The sequence below is a fragment of the Salarias fasciatus genome, chromosome 1, assembly GCF_902148845.1.
Source record: "Salarias fasciatus chromosome 1, fSalaFa1.1, whole genome shotgun sequence".
Taxonomy (NCBI): Eukaryota; Metazoa; Chordata; class Actinopteri; order Blenniiformes; family Blenniidae; genus Salarias; species Salarias fasciatus.
This window is the reverse complement of record NC_043745.1, coordinates 14,477,620-14,496,917: the sequence shown is the minus strand read 5'-3', so window position 1 is coordinate 14,496,917 and position 19,298 is coordinate 14,477,620. Positions and strand designations below refer to the sequence as shown.

At 40.4% G+C, this 19,298-nt stretch overlaps 1 protein-coding gene across 1 annotated transcript in view; it reads left to right on the top strand.

The window, feature by feature from the left end:
* Positions 1-19,298, top strand: part of LOC115390401 (protein unc-13 homolog C-like) — a 116,786-nt gene that overhangs the window by 51,149 nt on the left and 46,339 nt on the right. Inside the window, exons 15-17 of the mRNA XM_030094261.1 lie at positions 7,273-7,362; positions 8,382-8,510; positions 17,642-17,775. Of these exons, the coding sequence (XP_029950121.1) occupies positions 7,273-7,362; positions 8,382-8,510; positions 17,642-17,775 (353 nt within the window). The remainder of the gene's footprint in view (positions 1-7,272; positions 7,363-8,381; positions 8,511-17,641; positions 17,776-19,298) is intronic.

The following is a 19,298-nucleotide window of genomic DNA, read 5'->3' as shown; positions in this document are numbered from 1 at the left end:
GGTGGAAAGCCATGTTAGTTGTTGTGGAGTGATATGAAAGGAGCTGCTGACACAGCTTGCATTTGACTTTTTTTGGATCATCTTTGATTGAAGTTTTTTTTTTTCCAACATTGTGAGCCTTTTAAAGTTAAGCCAAATCACCAACAAGATGCTGCTCTGTGATGGTGCTTTAAGCAAAATCGGATTGTGCCACTCACCATGGTGGTTCATTCACAAACACTAAATAGATAGAATACTGAATAAAAGAACAAGTCAAGTAAATTTTTCCGCACTATATTTGATAGGCTAACATGTATAACAAATAGGCTTTATATCATGTTTATTTGGAAAAAAAAACAAGCAATTCTATGTAAAATCAGTCATTCAGCACCCCCATACAGCTGTAATGGAATGATCCTCGTTTATTAACCACATTTTGCGATGCTTCGACTGCGTGATTGGCCTTCGAGTCAGGCCTCCTCAAACGAATCATTGAATCGTTGAATATCTGAAGACACCCCTAGCTGCTACAAACCTTAACATGCATTTGAAATGATTATGTCCATAGGTGTGATTGTATTGTCTCTAGGCTGTGATGGATAAGCAGTCTGTACAAGACAAACCCTGCCTTTGCCCACAGTCAGCTAGAATTGGTTCCATGGTCCACAACCTTGAATTGGATGAAGTGGTGTCAGAGAGAAGGATGGACTTCAGTGATAATCGTCCAGGTTGCTTTACAGTTTTCTGCAGAGTGCAGAAATTGGTGTAACCAGGTCCATGAATTTCATTATTCAGCCCACGATGTCCAGGAAGCCTTTCGGCATCTTTAGAAATATTGGTCTTCATGGTCTCATAAATAGACAGTGTATTGAGCATCTTGAAATCTGTGTGACTTTACCTTGGGGGCGTCTTGTAAAAGTCCGAGGGGTGAGAGATGCGCTTCCCATTTCGATCAACAGCTTCTGGTTGGTTTGCATGTGGTTATTGTTGATAACATATGTGTTTTAGAAAAAAAGCCACCATTTCAATAAGTTGATGGATTCTTTTCTGCTGTAAATATGCCCGTTATCCCTTGAGATGGTTTTGTTGCACTGTCTAGAATCAGAGATTTGTCCTTAATTCCAACCAGCTCACACTGGAACAGCAGCTTAAATCAATGTGAAGCATCCAGTGAAGACACTGTAAAGCATCACCTGCCCATCAAACACCACGGGAGTAAGCATGTGTTCATAGAAACTGTTACTATTGTTGTTTTATAGAAGCATTTAGTTAAACTTGTGGTAAGTTTTCCACTTAGAATCCTAAATATCAGATTAATCTGCATGATGATGGATTAGGCTTTGTCCACCCCCCTCTTCACACAAATGCTGACAACAATTGTGTCTCCTCTAATAGCAAATACATTGACTTTGCATCTATAAGTGGAGACAGTCACACTTGTATGTCTATTATGACTTTGCTTCATGCTTGACAGTCATTTGTTTGGCGATTGCCTCTGAATGAAAAGCCTTATTCATATTCAGACTTTTCCGGTTCACTCGTCACATCGGTTTGAACCGCTTTCACCATTTTGCAGCATTGGATTGTATTATTATTCTATATGTACTGTATAGTTTTATTCCATGTCCTTCTTCCTTAAAATTCTGTATGCTGTTAATCCAGACATTTTAAATCAAACATGTCAACTCAAGAAATAGAAAAATAAAGAAAATTGATGGTTGATTTCCCAGAGATCTACCACACTGATGCCACCAAAGGTGCTGCTGCATCCTACTCAGACAAATTGAAATCCTGACATACAGTACATAATCTTCCTGAACAATCCCAGGAGAGCTAATCCCGTTAAACGCCGCTCACTCACATGCACAGCCACACGCCTATGTGGCTCACCCTTCATACCTGCATGTACATTGATAATCGTGTTTACCTCCAGGTATATGATACCCACGTGTCTCCGTCTTTCCCCCCACTCTTTGTTTCACACAAACCACTTTCTGAACTCCCAAGTGTGCGGATGTCTGCACGACTCCACACTTCCTCACAGCTGTTGGCATGAGACAGTGAACTGTAGCTGAAAGATGACCCTCTCACATTTGATGTGACACAAAAGACAACGTGTGGTCGAGTGGGAGATTGCTTCGGCCCCTCTGTTCTTCGCCGTAGCGCTCTGTGTGAAACCACGTGTGATTATAGGGACACACCCTGGAAGCAGCACAGACTGCTGTGTGCCTACGGTGAGGAGGAAGAAAAAACAGGAAGGATGAGCTAAAGCAAGTAGATAGAGAAGGAGAGAGGCAGAACGAAGTTGCAAATAGTGAAGGAGGGATAAAGTGGATTTGGAGAGAGAGGTGGATGAAACGAGCAGAGAGACAGAGTTGGAGGAGAAGGGATTTTTAAGGAAAAGAGAGAAGGGTTTGGAGGGACAGCCATGGATTTTGAAACACATGAGAAGAGAAACAGATGAAGAATAAAAGGCATGGTTGGGCAGCAAGAGAAGGAGTGAAACGGTTAAGTGGAGGAGAGATGGCCTCCTTTATTTTCAGATGGCCCAGCTGTCTGCCGCTGACACGTTCGCCCAGAGAAGTCACCGAATATCACATTGCCTTCACCTGCCAGTGCTGCCCTGCTGCTCTCTTGTCAAACCTGCCACAGACCAGTGCTTCTTGCACACACATCCACTTCCACACACGGTTCATACTCCCACTTTCATTCTCTCACTTTCTGAAGCCATCCCACCGAGCCCGCCTGCCACCGCCGGACAGTAATAAGATTCAGATCTGGCTGCTCCGCCCGTTTGCCGTATGGATTTCCCTATAATGACATTCTGAGGGAGATTGAGTTTGCTTTTGTAAAACGGAGGGCTTGAATCAGCATAGCGGGAGCCGAGGTGCAGCTGCCACTCCACATTTTGCTAGATGTGCAATTCTTCCTCTTCAGCTTTACTCGAACAGTCCTGATGCATGGTGGCACCTTGTGTAGCCGGGCTGTCCCAGCTTTGCAAGTCTCTCTGGGGGCGAACATAAAATTTCAGTATTCAGAGCATGCTGTGAGGGATTTAGACTGCTGGCTTATATTGGGCAGTTTGATATAAAGTGATGTTTGTTCAGCGAGCACCGCTGGCTGTTTGGTACTGCTCTGCTAAAATGGCACTCTGTGCAGTGTTGCATCAGTCAGGAGAAACTTACTTAATGCAAACAACCGGTTTGCCGCTTCATGTGGTTCTTCAAGCAGCTTCAGCCAGCGAGATGAATGTGCAGCACACACACAACTGAGGAGATTTCAGGCGGTACGACCCTATAAAGTTCAAGTTGGATCTGCTGAACTAACCATATTTTACACAAATTATTTATTTTATTCATTGGAAATGCTGGTAAAAGTAATTCCATGGCAGATCTGAATTTATTGTGGGTCGGTATGAATCTCACAATCATTGCACCTGTTTCATTTATGACTGATTATTCCCCTTCCCCCAAAAGAATATTGACGGATCCGATGTTTGTGCCAGTGATGTGGAGTTGTTTAAGACTAACTGCAGCTGTCTACAAGCTTAACATCATAGTCACTCATCCTGCTGCTCATATATATGATGACGCATCAAACAGGCAACAAAAATTATACCTGTGGGATCATGCCAGGAACACTGTGTGTAGATGCTAACAAGATTATACCAACAAACCTTTGTCGCAAAAGCATTCAAGTACAGTATGTCATCCTCACACGGTGCATAAAAATATCATTTTACATGCCCCAGAGGAAGAAAATGTTTGGAGAACAAAACCTATATCGATGTTGCTGGAAATATTTAGGGTAATCCTGTTCTTTGCAGAGCAGAACCTGCATAATCCAAGGCTAGCCCTTTGAAATTTCTAACAGACATGATGATAATCCAAGCAGAGGAGACAAGCTGGGATCCTCTTTCACAGAGGGCAGGAGTTAAGTAACCTACATACCAAAAGTGATTTAAAAAAATTGGAAAGGGTACAAAATGTACGTGTTTTTCATAGAACAATAGATGCAAATATATATTGTTCAGAAGATCACTGTCTATTTCTCGGTGTTCCGCCGTTCATCCAGAGGTAGATCACCTCAATTAGTCAGTTAATCCAAACATCCCTGGACCCTGAAATGTTCCAGGTCTTTGGGCATCTTGAGGCACTCCCAGATCAGATGAGAAATACTGTATATTATCATCAGTATGGTCCTTTTCCGCTCTTGAAAACTCATTTTGAAACTGAAAAACTAAATTCTAAAGTATAAAAAAAATTCACTTCTATCCATAAACTATAAATGCATATATATCTAAAATGGCATGTAAACTCTTGTGGGTGCAGTAGTTATGGCTCTTAACACTAGAAATAAAAATCCACAGACGGGTCGGAGATTCTCCGTCTCGGACTGCAGGGTGACCAGTGCACCGTTCCTGTGGCTGCTTGTGGTCCGGCGCTCATCAGAGCATGACTGCTTTTGATCTCTCTTTCCACATGATTACCTGCACTCGCTCTACTTGTTGCTCTGTGCTTGTCCTGCAAGTTTTTGTCTGATGTTTGGTCTCTTTAATCTGCACAGATCAAAATAAAATCTTGACATAGTCTTCTGTTCAGATTGTGACTTAATCCCACGGGGAGACACTCAACACAGTGGTGTAAATTTCAAGAAGAAAAGTTCAATGTTCATGTACATTTTGCACGTCACTTCTTCTTAGTGAATCTGCTGGCTTTTATTGTTTTTGATGATGAGGTATCGCACGCCTAACATAGGCTGTGGCCCAACATAATGTTTGTTGTAGACTTCTATGAAGAAAAAAAAACGAAAAACCTAAAAGCTGATCAGCGTCACTCAAACCTTGTTTCATCTCATAATGGCTTTTCTGTCATCTTTGTGAGGCAGCGCTGATGTTGTCTCTACTTCTGGCTCAGACATTGATTCTTTGGGTTTTTAGTATGCTTGTCTGCTTTGGGCAATAAATCTTCGTTTCCCCTCCTCCTTCCTTTCTTTTTCTTTTTCTGCTGATGAAGTCAGACCCTTTCTTTCCTGTATTTTCAGCATTGTACTAGGGTTAGGCAAAGTTTTCTTCACTATTGTAACTCTGAGTGCAGTGTTTCTGCGGAGCAGGTTGGAGTGGTGCACTTGCTGCAGGATTTAATTAGTGAGTTTTAAGCCCGACTGTGGGCGAATCTCTGTGGTATGTCTGTCAGCAGGAGAAACTCAGGCTGACATACAATGTTTTGTCTTTGCGAATCAACAGTTTTCTTCTTCACAAGTGCCTACTCAAACTTTTATCAGCCACTTTTGAATGCATCTGATTTTTTCCCCCATTCCTTCATTTATAAGTAGTGGGGAATTGATGTGTTTATGTGAACACTTGCCATCTGCAATCAAAACAGGTTGTCAAATATCCAAATAGTTTGGAAGCTGGGATCACAATATTTTGAATATACACATTCATTTGCTGTTACTTCCTTTGCAGCAGCCAAAGTGAGTGTCAACAGGCACTTGACATCACTTGACTTCAATCACCATAATTACACAGCTAGACCACTTTTTGAAGTCAGTGAATTCGCTGTGGGAATTAAAGCGCTCAAAATGCTAAAATATGGAGCATTCTCTATTTAAATGTATGGAATACGATATTAGATGTTATTGTGTGCAATTTAAATGAATCGTTTAATTTCATGAGCAGGCAATGGATCAGACCCTTGTTATCAGTGAAAGGCAGACTGGCAGTAGTGGAAACTGCCCTTTTTTTTCCGAGGGAGCAGTTTCAGTTCATTCTGGGGTGATTTTCCTCTTCCAGATAAAGATGTTAATTCCTCTCGCTTTGCAAAAAAGCAAGAACGCACAGATTATTTTGACATTACTAAGGGGAAATGCCAGAGCTCATGTGGATTACCTTTATTTTTTTCAAAATCACTGCTTACAGTCACACAGTAGTCTCAATTAGAGTTTCCTTTATGAAAGCTACAGTTCTTTTTACCAGAAACCTAAGTCATTGAACATATATATGAAACTATCATTGTGGCACTATGGCGGCATTCAATGGGAACATTCAAGGTTGCAGTGAAGTGACTGTAAAGAGTCCATGCTTCAGAGGAATGAATGGATGATTGCACTTGTGTTCAAAGGCTACATGTTGTATGGGAATGGTTATTGTACGAGCTGCTCGCTGTCAGCAGGGAGGGAAAAATGAAGTGATGGTACCAATGAGCTCCATGCTGTGATGCTGTGAGACTGCTGAAACGAAGAAGAAGAAGAAGAAGAAGAAAAAGAGCTCCTCTGCATGAGGCTGTTGGAGACATTGAGCTCAACCTCCTTTAATCAACAGAATGCAATTCATTTGCTAAAAACAAAATGATGAAATTCTCCCCAAAACTGCATTGTTTATCCAAAAGGGAATGACGCAAACATCATTTTATCTGAGGCAAAGAAGAAAAAAAATAAAAGCATAGCTGCTTCTGGTTTGTTTTTGATGTCAGCAGCCAAATATAGTACAACTGGTCCACATTGCTAATGCAGGATGTGTTTCAAGCCTGTTTGCTTGGAGGCTGTTTCGTTTATTGGGGGACGACACTTTTACCACTAAAATTGAGTTCTATTAATCATGAGTGTTGTGGATGTGCCGGAAGCTGTCTGTAGATTGCTGGCTGTCTGTGTGTAGATTTTTTTGTTGAGCGGTTGTTTTCGGAAAACTTAGCTGCCTCTTTTGTATACTTTACTACTTCTTCGTAAAGTGGGCATCTTGAATTATCGACCAACTCACTCTCCACGCTGCTCATGTCTTAAAGATATCAAGAGAGTTTTGCCTCCGCTGATGGGCCTTGATCTCAGATAGATCTCCCTTGTGGTTGTGCTGTCAAGCCTACAGGCAGCTATAAAGATTTGGCTGGCTTTCTAGAATCTCCGGTGTGCATTTATTGACAGGGTTGAGGAGGGGCAGAAAACAAGCAAAATTTTATTAGAGCAGTGAGAGCGTAGGAGATGTAGGGTAATGTATGGGGCAGCAGTGCCTTTCCTCAGAGCTGTCAGGGCTTTTTTATTCACCCCGTCACGGTGCTCTGCACCATCTGATGGCTTCATGGCCCTGAAATGGAGCTTTTCATCAGCAGAGACCTCCCTTGTCCACTAAACGATTAGACAGACAGTCATTTTGTTATGATTGCTGGACATTGCTCTGTGATCAATTTCATTGTTGCGGCCTTAGCGTGGTGACGTGGCAGGTTGAGGTCCGACATCAAAAGCCTCCTAGAAAAGAGACGTGCTCTTTCTTCATGGCGTTCTCCTCTGTTTCCGCCTCAGGATAATTTCCCCGCTGGAAACCCTGAACGTCTGCAGGATCTGAAGTCTACCGTCGATCTGTTGACCAGCATCACTTTCTTCAGAATGAAGGTAATGTGTGTGTGTGTGTGTGTGTGTGTGTGTGTGTGTGTGTGTGTGTGTGTGTGTGTGTGTGTGTGTGTGTGTGTGTTGCCATGGCAATAAACAGTCTAAATGTTCTTGGGAGGATGACTTTTAACTACAGAGCCTATGAAAGAAGCAAACACTCCATTGAACGGTTACTGATTACTTCTTGCACACTGCTATTGCTCTTCGTTCTTCTCTTTGTCACTGAAGAACCTTGACTGGATGACTTAGACACCTTCACAATGGTCATGGCGAAATCTCCCAACATTCAAACACAAATCCGAAGGCAGATGGATTTTATTCCATCTCTTGCAGCACGGCTTATCATTCAAATCCAGATAGTTAATTACTGCAGGACTCTGCACTGGTTAACACAGGTGAACTGACTTTGTGTAACACAATGTCCTACATTTTACCGTGAACCAGGATGTTTGAAATGCTCCCGGCACTGCTTTGTTCCTCCCCCCATCCATCGTCCTCCCCTCACTGTATAAACTACCTGTCTGTGGCTGTATGAAGGACCGAGCTATATCTGGGATGTAGAACCGAGGCACTGAGGCATAGCTAAGATGGCAGCTGTGAGCAAAGGAATGAAAACTGCCACTTTCAGTTACTAAAGCCTTCACTCTCTGTCATGACCATGCTGAGTGTTACTGTGTATACAGTATGCATCGCTGCTCACATACTGCAGCTACAGCGTTACGATACATTCTTCCTAAATGCCAGTTTGTCCAAGTGCCAATTATAATATACATAATGCATGTAACTAGCTTGCTTTTTCCCCACAAGAAAGAGATGTTTCGGTATAAATGTTTCACACTTGCGAGTTGATATCATTACTTCATTACAAACGAATGCAGACGTTGAACCTGTCCCGACTTGGGTTTATGGGTTAAGTTCAGGTAATTTGTATGCTGTGTATGTGGTTTGATACCATGTAGAGGATGTAACCCTGAAAGCATACCTCTTGAATTTTAATCATGTATGTACTCGTATGTGTGCAGGTACAAGAGCTCCAGAGTCCACCGCGGGCCAGTATGGTGGTGAAGGATTGTTGTAAAGCGTGTCTGGACTCGACATACAAATACATCTTTGACAACTGTCACGAGCTGTACAACCAGCTCCTCGACCAGGTAAGCGTTAAAGAAGCAGTCAGGCCTCTGCTGTCAGGCAGAAACACTTGAAAACAAACTGATACAACATGCTGGCAATGTTGCTCCACACGATATGAATGAATGTCTTTTCCATACATGATGAAAATTCAGGTCTTTCTGCAATGGTGGGTTGTTGCTGCACAGGAGCTGTGTTTTCATTCATTCATGTCAGGATATTTCAGCAGACTAATGTGCCAAGTTGTTTGTGTACCAAGAATCCACAAACCTGGGCACTTACTTTAGAACAACTTGCAGGCAGAATAGCTACATGTTATAAAATCTGAAGCTCCAGCAGCCTGCAGTCCTGTCAAAGGTTCACAAATACTTATCGAATACTGGCCAGTTGGTCACTGAAACCTTTTCCTGTTATTTTAGTATATTGGATGTATATCTATTTTACTTTTATATCTCAAGAGTTTTTTTTTTTTTTTTTTTTTTTTTTAGAAATTTGCTAGTATTCGTAAGTTTTTATGTTTTAAATTTTCATCTTTTTTGTTCTGGTCCCATTGTAATCAATTAGGGTTGAATGACTGTTGAGCTGGAATGAGTCTGACACCCTTCAACTCGACTCATGGGCTGAATAATGCGTATGAACATGGATGCAAATGACACAATGCACAATTTCAGACACAGAGTTAATGTGATTGACCTAATATTTATGTTTGGGAACACATGCGGTGAGATAAATGGCCGCCTTATGATATTTCCAAAACTGATTTCCAACTATTTTGTGAACATCAATAAAGGCCAACAGATGGATGGCGAATATCCCTGTAAAGTCAAAAAATATCTATTAACTTGATGTCTGCATGTGTGGAAACGTAGCTGTTGGCAGCTAATCAAGAAAATGCTATTTGTTAAGCAGATCCATAAACCAACAGACTACAGTTTTATATTTTCAGATGAGGCTGAATTGGACGTGCACATGCACAGGTGCAGTCCGATCACGCGAGCTGAATTTAATGCTTTTAGGAGGTTTTACTGTTTATAGCTCATTTACAGTCTTAACATTAAACTCCATGCCTCTGCACAGTTTCAGCTGAAGGCCAGAGGCCTTATATGTCTGGGGATCTGTCAATAAATCTGTTCTTACATATGTGCATACAGTGGCAAGAAAAAGTAAGGGAACCATATGGAACATTTAAACTGCATAGCAATTAATGTGATCTGATCTATTTCTAAGTCACAGTATACACAAACACATTGCTTCAGTGAAGACAAATCTACAGAATATTCTCAGAACTTTTCTCAACCTGTGAGCTAAAAAAAAACTCCCCAAGTTCAAAAATGAGGTTCACTACAGTATCTTTTGAAAGCCTACCTAATACCGTACCTTATCCATTAGTCTTACCTTTCCCCGTCTGTGTATCACTACAGATGAGTTCAGACAGACTTTATAGTCAACAGTGACTTCGCCCGTTGGTGCAGGAAGTTGTCATTGTAGCATAGATGTGCAGTTAGTGGTTTATTTGTCATCTGGAGGCACATTTCACTAAAGAACACTTTGGTTCAATCATTTGTGGATCCAATAAAAAGTTTTTACGCTGACCATTCCGAACACAGCAACCTCTTTTAAACTTCAATGTTCTTTTGTGTCTTTCATAGCGATTGTGGGGGTTTCTGTGGGATTGAAAACTATTATCCTGCCCACTACATTACAAGAAACAAAGCAACAAAAAGACAGTTTCTGAGAGGAAAGCATGTCTTTAATGAGGGAACACTTTTTATTGACTCATAAAAAGTAAATTAATGTGTGAATTTTTCTCCAATGTTTTCAGTATAACATTTTCTACATTTCTAAATCATGGTCTCATAATTAAACATAGCTACCTCTATAATATTGCATACATTATTCATTTGTCTGAAATGTGTCTGATAATTACTAAGACAAGAATGAGAACTTAATAAATGCTTCATGAATGTGTGACAAAAACTGCAAAAAATAAGCAGTTATAGTATTCATCTTCTTTTAACCCATTTGTGCCCAAATTTTTTTCAGAGTTGTAAGGCATATCATTTTATCAGTTGAGTCCAGTTGAATCAAGTTATGTATTTATTATTTCCATTTTGTTCTTTTTTTTGAAAAAAATTGCATTTTTATGACTGGCAACAATTGTTGCCAGTGGGCACATACCTTGTCACTATGTCAAATGTCACCTATAATGCAGGAATGACAATAACAACAAAATAATAATGTAGTCAGAATAAACAATAACAATAAGATGGAGCCTCAGGTTCTCCCTGCATAAAATTCCAAACAACAAACAACTTGGAATGTTTTTTTTATTCTCATTTTTTTTACACTCAACACCTTAGCAAACAGTTTTTTCTTAGAACGTCTAAAAACACATACTACATAAAATTTCTTGCCATACATTCCATCATCTTTCATACATGTTCTACTCATTGTGGTACTTCTTGAAGCACACCACATGTGGTGGAACATCACACTTTCCACGTGCTAATGATGTGCGCCGCCACAGTTCTTGCATCGTTTCTAGTGATGGGTAAATCAGGCCTCCTGAACCACTTTCCGTGGTTTCCATTTTCTGTGGTCACGAGTCTCTTGGTTTTAAAGTGGAGGCTGAAGGACTGACAATGAAGTGTGCTTTCACACAATTCTTGAACATACAGCACCATCTAGTGGCTTCAGACAGTACGGACAGTGGTTCATGAGGCCTCGTTTGCCTCTCACTAGTTGCACCTGCTGCTGTTGAAGGCCCAGTGGTTGAAACTATCAAACCAGTTATCAGCAATGCCTTTGAAGATCTTCTGCCCTGCCTAATTGGTTTTGTTCCATGGAGGAGGGTCTGGGCTGTCAGCCTCTGGAAGCAGAGGAGATCCTCCTGCCCACTTTTCCAGGACCTAAATGAATGACAAAGCAAGCATGACAGATGTAAGAATGCGCCATGTTTTAGTTCACATTTGATTTTATTGATGAATCATCAATATCATTCTTTCTAAAGCATCATATGTAGAATATTCTGGAAAAAGCAATATCACAGTTTAGTTTTTGATGTTGGTCTGGATATCATCACTGTTGCTCTTGTCGACTGAAGAGCAGTAGCGATGATGAACTCTAGTCAAAGATCACAAACTCGACTGTGATATTGCTAAATAACATCCATCCTACCCCAGGGGTGGGGGTGGGGGGGCCTTGGCTATGAAAAGTACTTGTGTGCCAAGAGAAGTGCACCTCCAACATCATCCAACAGCAACATTTTTTACTTCAGTGAAACACAAGCTAATGTTAGCTAGCAACAAAATGATATATGATAACATATAAAAATCCTAAACACACAGGCCTTGAACACCTGTGAACTTATTTAGCTTGAAAGAGTATTCTAAGAGGACTAAAATGAGACACTGTACATCATTCTACAAATTTAAATAAGTAAATTAGGAGCAATCCTGCAGACAGTGTTTTCCTGTAGTTAGTGACAAGCTATGTGCCCATTGGCAACTTTTGTTGCCGCTCATAAAAATAAGCCCATGAACAAAAAAATATTTATCCTAGGTACAATTTTTGGGTTCAGGGTTACTCTAGAGACTCGAATGATTAAATAATTATAAATATGGCTGTTGGAAAATCATTAGAAATGTTTGAAAATTACCTCTTTCCAGGAAGATTTGCGTCGGCCATGTCTTCAGCCGGAAGGAGCAGGAAGCAGATGATGTCATGTGACAGGAAGCACTTGGAAATGATTTTTTAAAAATGAAAACCTTTGTCTAAGTGGTCTACTAGCATTTAAGTGGGAAAAGTTGCATTAGTACCTTTGAGATTTTTTATTGTGAGTCAAAAATAACAGTGACAAACTTTGGCAACAATTGTTGCCAGTGGGGCAAAACGGGTTAATACCTCTAGGATATACCTGAATAATTATTTCTAATTAAGTGAACTTTTATCTTTAATGCCGCGCCTAATTTATTCACCAGAAAATGACCTTGAAAACACTTATGTTTTCAGCCTGCAAATGTCATTTCCTCACCGACTGTCAGCCGACACCAAGTCTTTGAGCGTATGAGTGAATTTTGTTGAAATGTGACAATACTGTAAAATTTAGTCTTGATATTTCAACTGGCGCTCACCTAATAATAAAATGCACTTATTGTATGTTGCAACTTTGGATAAAATGACAGTTGTGTAAGAAGATGTCCTTTTCAGCAGAGGGCTATTTGAAAAAAAACACGCATTAGGTGCTGCTTATTTGGTGCAAATCACAGACAGTTTTCAAGCTTTTCTTGCTTCGAACTGCTCACATGGATAATGTATGAGAATGAGAGTTCCGGCATTAAAGTAATATTGTCCTTGAATGAAAATATAATTCCATACGGTTCCCTCATGAAAACATTCAACAGAACATCTTCAGTATGCCGCAAGCACCTGCTTTCAATATATGTAGGCATGGATTAAGTTTTCAGTTTATTTAAGAAACGCAGCATTACTAAGTCATCACATGCTTTTCCAAACATGTAAAGATTTCCATGCTCGTTTGCGCTTTGGCCTTGCCGGGGTAGAAAATAATCAGTCAACAGGCAGCTCCGCCTGATTATTTTACGGTTTACTTCCCAAGGAGAATGGCCTCCACACTATGGAAGATAATGTCTTCCTCAGTTGTAATAGGGTGCAATCTGCTCAAAAGTTGAATAATAAGCTTCCTTTGTTTAAACTGCCTGAGGGGCTGTAAGCAATTACCAAACCGGTGAGATAGACACTCGCGCTAATTACATCTTCGTCCACCCCAGTTTCACAGTAGACAACCTCTCTGTCAATGTTTTCTCTACGGAAGAGGAAGAAGACATCAGCTTCACCCCAACGCAAACCTCTCTGTGACTATAAATTATTATGTTCACATGCACTTGGTAGCCTCTTCCACAGCAGAGAGTGCATCTCGGACCCCAATTCTCCAGTTTCTAACAGTGATGGAGTGTAGTGACACAAAGGCTGACACTGTGGCCAGCGAGCGGTGAAATATCCCGGCCACAATGAGGCGTCTTGCATAACACAGCAACAAAGCTGGCTGCTTCTGCCTGGGCGTAAAATGACCGGGAGGGAGGAGGTGGCTGCGGGGAGGGGGGATCCAGCTTAACTGTTTCTTAAATCCTGGCAGTAAAGAGAGGATTTACAGAAGCAAGATGAAGGGGAATCAGAAAGAGAGCAACGAAATCATGGGAAAAGAACAAAAAAAAAAAAAAAAAAAAGAAAATCAACAATAATTTTTTTGTTGTTCATCCATTATGAAGGAATGCAGAGCTGCAAGGATGGTGCATAAAGTATCCATAAAAATATACATATACATTTATGTGTGTGCACATTTGTGTGTGTTATGCAAATAAAGAAGGCGGAAGAATGGAAGCAATTTGGTTTTGAAGAGTCGGTTGGTGATTGTTGACATGCATGCTCTGGCTCTGTGCCTCTCTGCGAGAAGAAGCACGGAGGAGCAGGAAGACTCCCGCACTCACTGGGCAAGCAGTTCAAATTGATTTGATAAGTGTGTCTCTTACTAGCATTATCACATATTCTACAACAATGCCCAAGTGGTGAATTCAGCTGCGTTTGAAGAATATGCTGTTTGATTTCTAAATAGGTGTCATTGAGTCGGATTTTCCTTGCGGACCGTGCGTGAGCACGCGGCCTATTTCTCGTGCATTTTTAAGTGAACCACAGCTGTTTCAGCTCCAGCCACTGCTCATTCTCCCGGGAATTTGATCACATTCTCTTCCAACACCCTTCAATCAGATTTGTGTCAGATTGTGGGAACTGATGAGGAGCCAGTTGTATTTTAATGCTGATTTCTCCCACTCAGGGACGCAGACTGCTAAACAATGAACAGAAGCCACCAGCTCCCCTGCAGAGGAGTTATGCTCTGCTCTCAATACGACTGCCGGTTCCCCCCTCGACACGTGGCCTCAGAAGTAGTGAAAATTCACTGGACTCTTTCCCCTGCACCGTTTTCACCTCTAGCTACCACTGAGAGTGAAGCCCATGGGCGTGTTGTTGACTGTAAAAGACAGCGGGCTATTTAATCACCTCTGAGAATGTATTTGAAGCGACTTGAAGAGAATACTAATGAGCAAAGGGAGACCACACTAGATTTTAGTGGGATGCATACTGTATGTAATTTAGTGGGGTTGACACAACCTTCAGTGTCCTTCATAAATGCATACAGTTATGCATCCACACGCCCACACAAACACAGGCCCACTGATGGCTTTTGTTCACCTCCTGCAGAGACTGTTCTTTTAATATTCAGATGAGCCATTTAGGAGGAAGTGTACTTCCAAATGTAGTTTTATATCTTCTCTTTGTTGTCCTGGGCCTTGCGCACTGTGCTACGTCTTCTTTTTGTTGCTTGTTTCACTCTTTAAGTTTCACAGACTGGGAAACCCGTGTGATTTTCTCACTCGCCAATGCAAATTAAGAATTTACTATCTTTTTGTCATTATGATTCCTGTGATGGATTCTCCATTGGCGTGATCGTGTTTCATGTGTCTTTCACGTAAGATGATAGACTTAACTTTTTGCCGCCCCAAACTCAAAATGATTAAAGCAATGCACCCTGGGTAGACACGATCCACTGTCGCACAATCATCAGTGAGCTCCATCTGCGTTTTCTTGCTCCTCTGAGGTTAAATTTGGAAGCAAATGCAACGTCAGCAAGATGCGCAGCAGAATAACACGCCATGCATCACCATATATTCAAAACAAGAATTAACGTATCAGACACAAGTTCATTATTGTAGGAATTGATCGCTCTGTGAGGATTGTTTTGAGGAGAAATTGAATTGTGTTGTGTTTCCATTTCCCCGGCTCTCCCTTCATCTTCTGTGTGCTGCACCACAGTCAATACACTGGAAGTTGTTAAATAATTAAATTCAATTATTCAGTACCTAATCTCAACATGTTTCATTTCTGACTGATTTTTTTGTTGACGTTGTATTTTTTTGTCATCAGAAATACATTCTACCTCAGTAAGAATTGCACAAACACAAATGAATCTATGTTGCCGCAGCCTTTCATCAGTGGGAAATCTCAACACTCTTGGATTGTATCAGTCACAGTCAGAGTGCAAAAGCACAAGTGGCTTCGTACAGATATCTTGATGCAGTCGGTATGTGGGAGTTTGCGGCACTGCATGAACTCAGCTGTGGTTTCCTGTCTTGCGCGTGGCCTTGCTCATTTTTCTGCGGAGCCCGTCGTGGCAGGCTAAACGACGGGGACAGTCACTTGCTGACTGGAGATCGGCGCGGTCGCACTCAGCGTGGGGCGAACAGATGGTGGAGGCAGTGAGAGGTTCTGGATTCAGCACCTTTCACCTCAGCACAGCAACACAGATTTCTGCACAAGTCAACACACACAAATGTTTTCATATCCAGACACCAGTGACAAGTCTTCTGAGCTGTGATCTGAACAATCTTCCCCCTGAAGTCTTTGATAATGTTGCGTGCTAATTCTGGGAGCAAACTAACAGCGACACAGGTCAAGGCTATCAGGCAGAGGGATTCTCATATTTACTATAGTTTTCAACTGAATGAAAGAAAATCTTGACTTTAAAGAGTTTTTGGTTTAAGTTAGTAATCTTATTTTGTCCTCTCTACGTTTATCATTTCATTCAGTTATGACAAGGTGAATTTTAATAAAAGTGAATAGTTTCACATCCTCACCCCCTCAGGTATTTGAGACGCATAACAAACTGTGTCATCTGTTGGAAAAAAAAAGTGCAAAAATGCTGAAGAGGCTTTTGCTTTGAATTAATCTTAGTTAGCATTAAATGTCCCGTTTTATGCATAATTCACTTTATCATGGTTTTCTAACAGTTATATGTGCCCTCATGGCCCGTGCATCTAGTTTAAGTCTGTCTCACTTGCTTGCTGGCTCCGCCGATTTGCAAATGTGTGCTCATACATGCGATGGGATAATTATAACCTCTGGTATAGAAATTAGGAGAAACATTTGATGTAGTGAAATACTCTGGCTTGAGATACATGACTTACAAGTCCAATTTCAGTTTTGTCCATCTTCTGTCTTGCTTCATTAACTTGTGAATGTGAAGCATGGAAACCGCAAACTACCTCAAATCAAACACTGAGACACAGAGACTTATAGACCGCACCACTGTGAAGTCTAAGTCTATTTAAGCTGAATTATTCATGATTGAAAAGATTTGACAAAGGCAAATACAAACAGGGCTTGAAATATCTCATGTTATATGTATTAAACTTAAGTAATTAGAAGACTCACAGTTTGAATTGATTTAAGTTTTACACAGTAACTTAGTTTTTTGAGATGCACAGAAATGGCGTTCACCACATCTCTCGGTTTACTGAAAGTAAAAACTACACAATCCAGTGGTGCTGAAAACCTCCAGAATGCTGGAGTTGTTGAACATGGACACTTCACAGCTGTATCACTCCATCTTTCACTTCAAATGACTGTAAAAAGCTGTCATAACAGAATATATCAAACAACTAAATATACAAGATTCAAACGACCATAATCTACAGCAAAGTGGAAATATGGTAAAAAAGAAGTGGTTTGTGGAGACAAAGCGAGTAAAGAAAAAAAATCTGTTAATTTTTTGTTCGTGTCAACTGACAAATACTTTAATTGTTGTATGAAAAAAATATATATCCATGGTCTCTGCATTCTGTCTCCCTGTTTGAGAGTTGTCACAGCTTGTTCTTGACTCGCATATCATTCAGAATTGTTTATAGTTTGTTTGTTTTTTTGGGTTTTTTTTCTGTGATCTGACAGCTCCTGTGTGATTGGGCAGGAGTGTGAAGAGAGCCTTATTAATATGCAACATTGAGCTTTTCTTATTTAGTGTGAAATCTCCTGAGCAGAGTCAACTTTGTTCTTGTTCTTGCCAGCTTCGTAGTCCCTTTGGCGCTTATTTCCACCTTCAAGGTTTTTCTGTTTTACTATACATCAGCATGGTTGTAGTTATCCATTCAAACGATTGATTAATGGAATTTATGTTTCTGAAAACTCCCCCATGATAAAATTTGAGTTCATAACATTAGCTGTCATCACACAGAACATGTTTATAGTAATCCTTGAGGATAATGCTCCAGCCTTCACCTCCCCATCCATTTTTCCTTCTCCTCAGAGCCGAAAGCAAGACATTCCCAGAGAAGAGCAGGGTCCGTCGATAAAGAACCTGGACTTCTGGCCGAAACTCATCACTCTCATGGTGTCTGTAATTGATGAGGACCGTACAGCATACACCCCAGTCATTAACCAGTATGTACTTCTTCTTTAATCAATGAATATTCACCCATGTCTCTTTATAAAATGCTTTCCCAGGTTTGTTTTTTTTTTTTTTTTTTTTTTTTGGTAATGAATGAAATTTTCTTCTTTTTTAACTAAAGCCTGCTGTATTATTTGTATCATCTGACTTTTATTGTTGCTTAAATTGTTAAATCTACCAAACACCATGATGAGAACATCCGTAGCACAACGGAGATAAGAAACATCAATTTTCCTGCATATTTCAAAGCAGCTGCATTCAAGGTTCATGTTATTGTTTAATAAATTAACATCAAACATGTTATTTCTTCAGTTTCATCTCAAAATGTTGATGTAAGTTATGAATGTTGATTATGAGAATTTACATATTTGTTCAATAGTGGTCGTATTTGTTTTTTGTTATTCAGCTTCGCTTATTTGCAGCGACTTTCCTCCTCATGATTAACCCTGACGGATAAAAATAGTCACGAAAAATTTGTTCTGGATTAAAAAAAAACAAAGAAAACTTTTTTGTGGGTCAACATTTGAAAAATGTTTTTTTGTTGTTGTTGTTGTTTTCAAATTGTGGAGGGATGAATGAATTATGGGCTGGGACGCCTGCAATGAAGCCGCAAATGCTCCGAACCGCGGCGCTGATGGATTAAAGAGGAAAGCGCTGTTGCCAAATTATATAACAGATTACAGATTTGCGTATATAAAAAAAAGGGCTGCTTTGTGATGATGATTTGTGGGAGACGCAAAATGTTCACTGTTCAGATGATTTGGTTAACATAAAAAAAAAAAACAATCAACCAAAAGGAAAAGAAATGACATAACCTGAAGGAAATGTCATCACATAGGCTTTTCTCTCTCTGCCTCGCCTTTTTCTTTTCTCGTTCCTGCTGCTGATTTACGATGCTTATTAGAACTGTTTATGCCTTGAGCTTTCTCTCCTACACTGTCTAATGATAGATTTGCAATATTCATGCAGAGTGCCTCCACGTTCCTTTGGTCAAGCTCCAGAGTGACAGAAACTAACCAATCCAGGCCTGGACCTGTTGCTTTTGAATATTTGCTTGTGGAGCTAAAAAAAGGTCTTGATTTTCCACTTTTTACTGGAACAAAAGGTAATCATGTTTTGAAAATTCAGACCAATAAACCGATGGAAAGATTTTTTTTTTTTCAACATTGAGAATCATAAAATGAGTGATGCAGTTGTTTTTAAAAGTGTAAAGCATAAGAAGCTTTAGGGATTATCTCCAGAAATCCCCTTCATAGAGACACAATTTTATTCAACACTGAAATGGATGTAACATCTACAGATATACACAGTGGCTATGGAAAATAGGTTCAGTTTTACAAGAAGGGACCTTCGTTGCTTGGTTTGACAGGGAGCAGAAGGAAAACAGTGAATGAGATTTTGACAGTGATCGAGATGAAAGATGGGGAAAATGGTTCTGGGGGCACAAATCCAACCTTCCAGTCTGGGTGTTTGCTCCTCTGCTGCAGAAAAAGATGTGGCGATAGTTGGTGGAAGG